Source organism: Prunus avium, chromosome 1 (genome assembly GCF_965620075.1).
Source record: "Prunus avium chromosome 1, drPruAviu1.hap1.1, whole genome shotgun sequence".
Taxonomy (NCBI): Eukaryota; Viridiplantae; Streptophyta; class Magnoliopsida; order Rosales; family Rosaceae; genus Prunus; species Prunus avium.
In genome coordinates, this window is record NC_142284.1 from 38,798,026 (window position 1) to 38,809,510 (window position 11,485).

Sequence of the window (11,485 nt, forward strand, 5' to 3'; positions counted from 1 at the left end):
GAGAGCTTCAAAGTTTCAAACCCCTGTGCCCAAGAGAACACAAATATGACACAAGTCAACTATGTCAGCGGGAGTAATTGGACCGAGCCAAATCTGTAGCAAGCCCTAGAGTGAAAACTTATTTTTCATTATGCTAAACGAAGGAGTGATTGGGTCTCACAAATAGATAACAACCCAAGCCCATGACAATATATAGAGCCCATCAGTACTCCAATTATGTAAGCCAACTACCTTATTAGGTGACCATACAATACAAAATGGTCGAAACTTCAGTTTGAAACTTGCTAGTTCTGTTTTAGCAAATTTCCGACCTTCCATCAATCACAGGTTCATGGAGCTTTTATCGAAACATGAATTGACTTTGGTAAAATCGAGCTATGTATGTGTTTGGGCCTAATTTCATCGCGCCAATCTATCTGATTATTGCCTCATATTGACGACAGGGGTTTGTGCTTTGTTTTACTAAGATTGGAAGATAGCCCAGGGCATTTCGAACCAATTGCAAAATTAATCTTCACAGGTTAAAGGTTAATTGTCATTAATGGTGATTTAATCTGAAAAAGCTAGATTCAATTGGTTTAATTAAATACCCAACATCTAGATTTTTTTTCAAAGGCTCAAGGTTTGATCATCACCGTTGATTACTAAATTCAAAGATCAGATCAGCAGATTAGGAGGGGAGGATTTTTCTCTCCACAATACCCATGTGATCCCAATGACAAGACGTCAACAGGAGAAAAAGCAGAAGACATGCTGGGGAGTTGATAGAAAGGTGAAATCAAAAACCACTCCTCATAACCCATTAAATGCCAGAAAAGAGGGCCAAGTTCCCATTCTCGTGAGAGTCTCGTCAGTACAAGCTTGGTTTATAGGAGACGAACGAGAAATAAGAGAGTTGGTTATTAGAAAGTCAAAATTGATCATCATGAAAACTGACTCTTTATAGGGGCTTTTCTTGTCAGATTTACTACTATCATTTTTTGCGTTGGAGCAGAGAAACCTCTCAACAATGTGTCCTCCAGATATTAAGGAATAATCACTCATGCAGATTTCCTATAAATATAGGAGGATGTGAACAGGATAGCGACAACAAAAAATCCAATTAAAACAAAAACTCTCAGTCATGCTGACAAACTCAAGCATAATCATACGATCCCAAAGCTTTCTGACTCAAAAACAACCAAGCTCTTTGGTTTGTGAAAGCCATCTAGCCTCTAACAAAACAGGCAGAACTCAGACTTCTGACTACAGTTCAGTTCAAAGAGGCAGTCCACAAGAGAAACGAGACTTCTCTCGTTACAAACTTGGTTCAATGCAAATGGATCAGGTGAAGTTCGGGTTTTTCATCATATGAAAACCTCAACAAATTTCCAGAGACATCTTGATGCCTCAGAATTGCCAGAATAGCTCTTAGATGATTCACAGTCAAGCAAAATAGGTACTTAAGTACAATTCAGGCCAGTAAGCATCAATCCAGCCACTTCCAATCCATTCTAGATTGAAGGGATCCCAGTTTTGCCCACTCAACGAGCCTCTCCATGGCTAAATTCGATTAAAAGCTTTGCCAATCTCAACATTGGTATCGATTTATAGCTGAACCCCATCAGTTGAAGGTGCTGACGTGCAATTTCAGTATAGGTATATCCGGTCCAGCTTGAGCCACAGACAAAAATCAAGCAGAAATCGAAGCCCAATGTTCTGATGTCTTTTCGGACTTGGTAGTTCTCTTTTGTTTAAATTATGTAATAAGCAGTTCTCTTTGAAACAGTTTGATTTATTTTCAATATTCATTTTTGGCTAGACTTACTAGTTTTACTGTGGGAAATTATAAAGTCCTTACTCGTTTGAGGCAAGAAAAGAACTTACTTGTGAGATATTTCTCACCCAAATTCACAATTACTTTATCAAAGTCAATAGTTTGGGCGTAAGTTATTAAATTTTTATAAGTCTGTTAAGGTTTTTAGCCACTAAAAGTGGCACGCTCTCACCCAAAAGAAAGTTGACTTGTCGACCACCAATGGTTTTCAAGTCAATGGGGAAATTTACCCTACCACCACAGGAATCAGATCAAAAAAGGTAAACAGTAAGGGTCTTCATTTAAAGGTGAGAGATGAGAACTGCAAACATAATTCTAAACCACCGATGTCTATGTCGTAACCCTAAATCCTAAACCCTAAAAAAAAATCCAGATACGCAACACAACAAGGACGCGCATTCACATTGTACTAGAATATGCTTGCTATATGTCCCGAGCATATAGTATATTGGAAAATTAAAGTGTCTCTCTCTTGGGTCAAAAAGGTCGTGCATCCAATCATATAGAGCTTCCTTGATTTTGGACGGCTTGGAGCTTTATGCTGCTTCCTATCCTATGTCATCCCTCCCTACCCTTTTTCTATGGTTCAAAGCAAAGTAGTTATCTCCACATACTAAGATTCCTCGCCAAGCTGAAATTTGCACTGAAATTTTGAAATTTTGAAATTTTGAAAGTGAGTTAACTCACTCGGGTAATTAACAAAAGAAAGAGTAATGGAAACTAATTAATCTGCTTGGTTTTTTTTATATATATTCCACCTAACTTTGGTCCCGCGGCGATTTGGTCCATTTGTACATGCATGAACTACTTTTAAAAATCTAATCAATCATTTGGCAAAACAATCAAGCATATATATAGAATTCATTCGTATAAGTTAGGTGGTGGAGGAGATATCTACCTAAGTGGAGGAGGCACCTTTTTTAGACTAATTAAGCGTCACAAAATTAGCATGAAATAAAACTTCTTTTTTGGTTTTTTTTAACATAGCAATATTCTAAATTACACTATTCTACGGGAAGGGGGATATAACTCAAGTGCAAGGGGACGAGTACAATGTCTTGGCCAAATGCCATAAACCACATTTGCGCATGAAATAAAACTACTCACCCTCACCTAACCCACATTTAAACATAATAATGAAAGAATAAGTTTCTTTTTTTTTGGGGTAAAAAAAGGTTTATAGAGGGGAGGCTGCCCCATCTCAGGATCAGAGCATACTAAGGCCTCTTTAAGGACTTACAAAGGGGATCTTATAGCCTCTTTTTTTGTTTTTACAAATTACTCACCAAAAGGGATTGTCGGCAACGGAACTCAACCGACCCTTACTAACTCAACCAACCCTCGTTGGCAAGAATAAGTCCTTTGGTAATATACTAGCTTGAACCTTTTTTATGCAAGACATTCCCATATTCTTCTCTGCTAGCATAGCAGCAGTTTAATTCAAAATTCTCAAGCTTCAATGCATCCATCCAAATTCCAATATTAATTCAAAATTCCAAATTGGAAGAGAAGGACCATCCACACATTCAGTGAATCCCTTTGGTCCCCACTGAGTGCAGCATCATAAGAAAGTACAAGCCCTCAACACTCAAAGCTCAGGGTCCACTGGGTCCCAACCGGACGCGGCCCATCACTTTTACCATTTCCACATCCGTGGGGAGCGTGCCAAACCCTCCACTGTGCATGCTGCCAACCCAATCACACTCTGCCACATCATAAATCGAGAAGCTTACTCCATATACTACCAGAGGTCGGTACGTGGCACAGTGGCACATTGGCTTATTGGCAAAGCAACCTCAGATTCTCATCTCCATTAACACTTTACCAACTTATTGTACACAACATTAATAGAAACACTAGTTTTTTTCTCCATTTTAAATCACTATGAATTAATCTAATTTATGAAGAGGAAAATCAAACTTGGGTGAAAAGAGCTCACTATTCTGGCTAACTGGTTTAACCTGCTTATACTAGAGATGGTAATTTTTAATTACCAATTAATGTCATAATTTTTTATCTACCATGAATAAATGAGGTCTAAATCAAAGAAAACAAATGATTAATGAATCCCTGTTTTTCTCTCCAAAAAAAAAAAATTCAGAGAAAACAAATAAAATACAAACACGACAATTTAAAATTAGTGTAATAACTTTGTGACTCTAGCATTATTCCATCCTCTTGAGAGTCAACTTTAACAGTAGATCAGGATCCCCTATACAAGACATGAATCTTATACGATATCAATATGTCAGTACACAGTAGTGTAAGGTGATGATCGAAAATGTATTTTGAGAGCCCACTTACCAAATTTGTAGGTACATACATGACAAACATTAATCTTTCCACCACATGATTTGCCTCGTCATTTTATCGGTCCTCTTCCTTGCCCAAAACGACCTTCTCTCAATTGAAGATAGCTTCGGACACGAGTGACTCACACACTTGTGAAAATGGAACAAAACGACAGCCGACTGTTATGAAAAAACACTGCAAGTTGGGTGGTTTTTTTGTTATTAGACAGGGATCGCGTCAGCATCCCAATTACAAGTGTCCTCGGTGGGTCCATGACACGTGTAAAAGAGAGATTGCAAGGTCAGGATATGAATATCCAATTCCCAGATGTAGCTCCACAAAAGGTATTTGAAAAAGTGTGTAATTCCGGAATAAGGAAAAGGGAAAAGAGCAAGACAATAGAAGATGCTTGCTGGTTACATTTAATTTGTTTTCCGCCCGAACTTAGTCTGAATCATGTTGGTTCAGAAAACCTAAAGTAATTGTCTTGATTTATTTTGTGGTGCTTCAGGTCAGCAAGTTAATTTTGATAAATCCAGAATTTGTTGCTCTCCTAATACTGAGTCTGGAATTGCAGCTTCTATTGCTAATATTTGTGGGTCTCCCCTTACTGATTGTCTCGGAAATTATCTTGGTGTCCCTTTGATCCAGTCTAGAATTACCAAGGAGACTTACTCTGGGATTGTTGACAAAGTGCAACGTAGACTGGTTTCTTGGAAGAGTCACACATTATCTATGGCAGGTAGATTAACTTACTTGCATGCTGTTACCTCAGCGATTCCAATTTATACTATGCAAACTGTTGATCTTCCCATGTCTACTTGCAACCAGCTTGACAAGCTTAACAGGGATTTTTTGTGGGGTTTTACTGGTGACAAAACTAAAATCCACCTTGTTAATTGGGACACTGTGTGTCAGCCTAAGAGCTTTGGTGGTCTAGGCATAAAAAAAACCCATTGTATGAACCAAGCGTTGCTTGCCAAGACTGGTTGGAAAATTGTCCAAAAGGATCAGGGTCTTTGGTCTCAAGTTCTGAATGGTAAGTATCTAAAAGATCAAAGTTTGCTTGCTGCCCCTAATCTCAAATTCTTGAATTGCTCTACTACTTGGAGAGGTATTCTATTCGGTTCTAAAATTGTTTCTAAAGGGCTTAAATGGAGAATTGGCAATGGTGACAATATATTGTTCTGGAAAGATAATTGGGCAGGTTGTGGGCCTCTTGAGAACTTCGCCACCATTCCTCTTTCTGATGACTCGCTTGAGTGGACTGTGAGTGATTTCCTCACAGAGCAAGGTTGGAACACCATTTGGCTTCTGGGTTGTCTCCCTTTGGATGTGGTGCATAAAATTCATTGTATTCATGCTGGTTTTAATCATAGTGAGGTGGACTCTTGTATTTGGCAGCATACCTCCAATGGTGAATTCTCAGTGAAAACAGCTTATCTCTCTTTGTTTACTGAGGAGACTAATCATACTTGGAATTGGGACATTATCTGGAAGCTGCATGTCCCTCCCAAAATAAAAACCTTTGTTTGGCTGCTGTTTCATGGTAAGCTCCTAACTAATGTCCAACGTGTTAGAAGGAACCTTGCTTCTAATCCTAATTGCCCTTGTTGCAACGTTTCCATGGAGTCTTTGGACCATCTTTTTCGCAGGTGTAGTCATGCGGCTAGAATGTGGAATGCCATTGGTATTCCTAATCAAATTGCTCACTCATTCTCTATGGATTTCAAGGACTGGCTTCTCATCAATATTAAGGCTAGTTTCAGCTGCATGCAAGGTATCCCTTGGTCCTCTCTTTTCTTGGCCTCCCTGTGGTTTTGTTGGAAATGGCGATGTAAGAAAGTTTTTGATGACACCTTTACTCCTCCTCCTTGGCCCCAAATTCCAATCATCCAGTTTACTAGGGAGTGGCTGGTGGCTAATTGCTCTAGGAATTCTAAGGCCCCCAAACAAATTCTCAAGTTACATTGGTCTCCGCCTAGTGCTGGCTGTTTTAAAATTAATGTGGATGGTAGCTGTATGGGTGAGCTGGGATCTATTAGTGCTGGTGGCATCATAAGGGATTCTACGGGTGGCTGGATTAAGGGCTTCGTCACAAATTTGGGGTGTGGTAAAATCCTTGAAGCTGAATTATGGGGTATTTTCAGAGGCTTATCTCTTACGTGGAATGAAGGTATTCGAAGAATTAAAGTGGAGAGTGACTCTGTTACTGCTGTTTCCTTAATTAATGGAGAGACTAGGCCTAGTCACCCTCTCTCTAGCCTCATCCACAGTTGCAAAGACATGCTGTTGCGTGACTGGGAGTGTTCCATTTCTCATATTTATAGAGAGCAAAGCATTGCTGCTGACCATATGGCTCATATTGGTCAAAGCTCCAATTTGGGTTATCATGTTGTTGATCTTCCCCCTCCTTCTATTGTAAGCCTCTTGGCAAATGACTCTGTTAGAATGACCACTGCTAGGCTTGTCCCAGTGTAGTTCTCTTTTTGGTCTCTTTCTTGGGCTTCGGCCCTCCTTGTAACCGAAAAAAAAAAAAAAAAAAAAAACCTAAAGTAATTCATGCGACAAATTGGTATTCATTGCATTATTGTTATTTTGTAAGCTGCTCTCCATTTTGTAGTTGGGAATTGGGACCTACGCGAATAAACTGTAATTATAATAAACAAGTGGCATATGATATGTATGATGTATGTGAATAAACCAAGCAAAGTAAAGGATAAGGAGATAAAGGTGGATATGGTCAGCAAACTTTTGTGCAAAATAATAATTATTATGAAGAATTTGGAAACATGGTATAGAGGAAGGTTGGGAGATAGATAGAGTTTGATCCATGGCTGAAGTAGGACCCCATTGACATGTTCATCTTTCAAAATGAAAGATAATTGCATGACATAATCAAGGAAAAGGACAAGGGATTAGCGGATTTTAGCATAATTTTAAGTCTAGTCTCTAGTGAGGGGTTATCCTAAAAGAGCAGATAGATAGTGTGTGTTCGGATAAGGAATTGCATGACCTTTCAATCGACTTGTCATTTGTCAATGATACATATCTTTTGGACTTGCCATTACAGTTTCATTTTCCAAACTGCTTACTTTGATTATGATTTTTTCTTTTTTTCTTTTTTTCTTTTTTTCTTTTGGTAAAAATCGAGATATTAATGTGATGATTTCTTACGTATTATAAATGGAACCTCACTCTTAATTGCCAGAAGAGACTGATGTGATGATGCATGACTATGGTCCTATGGATAGCTTGCAATTGGTCGATCTGGATCCTGCTTGTATTTATGTTCAGGTGTACTGTCCATTTGCTATTTGAAAATGTTATTAGAAACAAGGATGAAAATATCGGCGATACAGATATTATTGGGCCTTCAATTTATAGATATTTCTTTATAGATATTTTGGGGGATATATCCATAAATTGAAGGCTCGATAATATAAGATATGAATATGATGAAATGTGCATGTATATAATCTACGATGAAAATCCCCAAAATAAATACAATTAGACTTAACACAACAAAGACACCATTATTCAAACATAACCAAACCCTACCCATTAATACATAACCCAACATTATATTACAAGAGTCAGACTTAATGATAACGGAAATGAGAGATAGAAGATTAGGTGAAAAATAAAATCAAACACACAAGAAACCGAGCAACCAAAGAGAGGAGAGGATGAGCCAAAGATAGCCGAAATGCTTGAGAAGAAAAAAAGGAGAAGTTACTAAGTATTAGAGTTTGGTTTTTGACATTGTGACATTGATTCAGTGGCTGGGACTTATGATTACTTTCAAAACTAAAGACAAATTTTTGGGTTATTTGTCTGGTATCGGTAAATATTGAGGATATCGGGAGTTATCGCAGATAAGGGGGAAGAAATAGGCTTACCCCCTTATATCTATATCGACACCTAAAAAAAGGGATATATCGGCCGATATTTTCATCATTGATTAGAACCTAAATTAATGTTATAAGAAATAATGAAATGGAATGCAGCTGTTTCATGCTCATGAGTGCATGTTTGTTATCATAAACTCCGTAAAAACTTTCCTTATCCCGTTTCATTATCCTTTTCTTCCTATCTTTCTTCTCATTTTGTAAAAGTTCAAAGAGACGGACTTCTATGTAATCTTAACATATTTTACTTATTAAATGAGGAGAAAAAGAAAAAATAAAGCAATAAAACGAAAGTAGCCTGAATTAGGTATGCCATGTTTAGGAGGGACTGAACTAATAGGTCGGTCTGTTGTCATGAACCGAGCTAAGCTACCTCAAAAACCCTAAAACAAAAAGGGAGATTAACTATTATACCCAATATATGAGCCCAAATTATAAAAAAAAAAACCATATATAAAATGGACTTTAGAAACACACCTAAAGCTCATTTACAACATAACAAAAAGGCTTTTAACTTCTTTTAAATTACAAAACTGCCATTGATTTCTTAAAACAAACCCAACCCCAAAACCTCATAAAAAAGTCCAAAACACTCAATAGGGCATCAAAGTAATTTAATAATTAAAATTAAATTCAATAGGGTAAGGTATCATTTTTTGGGTGTGTTTATAGAAATTAAATTATATAGAGTTTATTTATAGTTTTAGTGCTAATAATGGATATATGACTAAATATCTCAAACAAAAATATTTGTCTCTAGCAAGCAGACGTACAGATTGTTTCAAATATACGACCAACATTACAATGAGGAAGTTGTGTTAATTTGACACCACCCCGTTCCTCTCCTTTGTGAGTCTCAGGAAACCCTGAAATTGCACAATGTGGTGGGCCATGGACCTCACAGGACCACATGGCCAGTGTGAAGAAGAAGAAGAAGAAGATATGCACGCAGTAGTGAGTCATCTACATAACACATATATGTATAGAGGTCATCAATCATTTCCGGCCATTTTGTTTAGCAGGTCGACAAAAGCATCTCAGTCTTCTCTTCTAAAAAGTAAAAAAAAAGACAAACAAGCAAAGAAGCGTTTGTGGAGCCCATATGCCTTGCCCTTGCATCAGCGTTAGCCGCCATGACTATGACTATGATAAGAACATGGGCAATGCCTATGCATGTAAGCAACAAAGAAAACCAAAAACATCAATTAATTTTTTTGGGAAGATGTATTTATTCAACGATTCTTTTTTAAACTTTAATTCCGGTGCAGACGGTAACCTACGAAAGCAAACTCCATTGAAATTCAATCCTGGGTGCCATAACGGAGAGAGAATCCATCACCATTGTGATGGGAACCCATTTGCGAAAATATCAAATCTTTTACGCTTCAAATTCTCTTTCCCGGTAATGATAGAGAGCACTAGTCTAAGTTCACATACGAGGTAACGACTAAACGAGAGTGAATTATAAATTGCTCCATACATATGCATACAAACAAAAGTAATGGAAAAAGAAATGAGAAAATGGAGCACAAAACGACAAAACATCATTAACTACAGTCGACACTATTCTTAGTATTCTTAGCCCATTGGAATGGGAGAGTTTCTATTTTTATTTTTTTATATATACAAGTGATATTGAGAGATTAGAGATCAAACACCGAAGTTTGGATAATTCTTCTTAATTAGTAGAGATATAAGTTAAAAAATTATTGTATAATACATCGACATGATATAATTAGACCAATTATTATAACATGTAAGAATGACATGATTAAGATTTTTCACTTTAAAATATAATATCAAAAAATATTTATATAATTATACTCCTTTGCTATAATTGCTCACATTGTTGAGAGAGTCTAAGATAACGTTTCTGCGTACAACCCGCGTTAAAACTGAGTAACCATCAGTCTTTGAAAAAGTTAAAAAAAAAGGAAAGAAAAAAAAAAAGAAAAAGCTGACCAACCAATTCTAGTTACTTTACACTTGCCCTGCCCCTTAAAGAAGAAAGGAACTCTATAAATAAAGGCCAAAGGGTACCATACATAGGCTTGAGCACGCAACTCCTAGTCTCCAACACATCTTCTAACCTCTCTTCCCAACTCTTCTTCTAAACCAAACCAAACCCAGAATGGTAGGACCCTCGCCTGACCCCACCAAGCCCTCCACCATCAAGTTCCTCTGCAGCTACGGCGGCAAAATCCTCCCCCGTTATCCTGACGGCAAGCTTCGTTATCTCGGCGGCGAAACCCGCGTCCTCGCCGTCCACCGCAACATTTCCTTTTCCGGTCAGTTAACTCCCGTTTACTCTCTGTTTCTTTATGCCATCCACGATGATATATAAAGAGTACATAGGATTGATTGACTGATTTGTTGTGGTGTGGTGTGTTTACAGAGCTGTTGTTGAAGCTGGGCGAGCTGTGTGGACCATCCGTGACCGTGATCCTACGTTGTCAGTTGCCCACCGAGGATCTCGACGCCCTCGTGTCCATCAAGTCCGATGAGGATCTGGCCAATCTCATCGAAGAATACGACAGAGCAGCCGCCTCTGCATCTCCACCGCCTTTTGCCAATTTGAAGATCAGAGCCTTCCTTTCCCTCGTCCCTTCCAAACCATACAAAACGCCATCGCCTACGCCGTCTTCCTCGGCCTCCGCCTCCACGACGTCGTCCTCTGGCACTTCCTCCTCGTCTAACTACTACTACAGTGCTGCTGCTTCCGGGTCCACTCCCAGGTTCCCCATGGTGTCCACGCCAGTTGACCGCTGTGTCCGCCAAATCTCAGAGACTACGACGCCTTTTCAGAAATCAGCCGTCAAGGTTCCTCACTGTGCTAATATTTGCCATGCTCATGGAAACCCTAGTAGTCGGCTCTATCTCATTCACAACGGCAACCACTGGCAATAACAACACATGTGACACTCTCGGAGTCTCGGACTGAGTACTATAAATATATATGCCACGGCCGGTTAAATACTACGAATTAAATACTACCAAACACCCCCACTACCCCCCTACGAAAGAGAAAATACGAACAAAAAAAGAAGATGATGAATTATCGTATAGTATTTGATCATATGATGTAATGGGATTGGCGCTAGAGCTGTAATCGTTCAGATGGATTGGTTTTCAATATCCGTGGCGATTAATGAATTTCAGTCCAATTTCGTTTTTTCATGTTGAATCATGGTGAGTGATTTTGTCTTTTTACATTTCTGTTTTTCTTGTTTTTTTATCTTCCAAAATCCATTATACCATATAGCAGTCATTGTTTTTTCCACAACAGTTTTTTCCATTGCCGTTTCCCGTCAGATTTTGCGTGTCACGTTGCATAAACGTCTGTGTTGTGTCACTCTGTTATGATTTTACGTGAAACAGAGCACCTCTCTCTCTCTCTCTCATCCTCATCTCTGTTTGTAATTTGTTCCAGTTGCTCGGTTTATTTCTTATTGTTTTCTGGGAAATG

General features: G+C 38.4%; 1 protein-coding gene across 1 annotated transcript; it reads left to right on the top strand.

The window, feature by feature from the left end:
- The first annotated feature begins 10,046 nt into the window (after positions 1-10,046).
- LOC110755814 (uncharacterized) lies at positions 10,047-11,203 on the top strand. The gene is made up of 2 exons (XM_021957101.2): positions 10,047-10,307; positions 10,415-11,203. The coding sequence occupies exons 1-2, from the start codon at positions 10,151-10,153 to the stop codon at positions 10,924-10,926; spliced, it is 669 nt and encodes a 222-aa protein (XP_021812793.1). The 5' UTR covers positions 10,047-10,150; the 3' UTR covers positions 10,927-11,203.
- Positions 11,204-11,485: the final 282 nt, after the last annotated feature.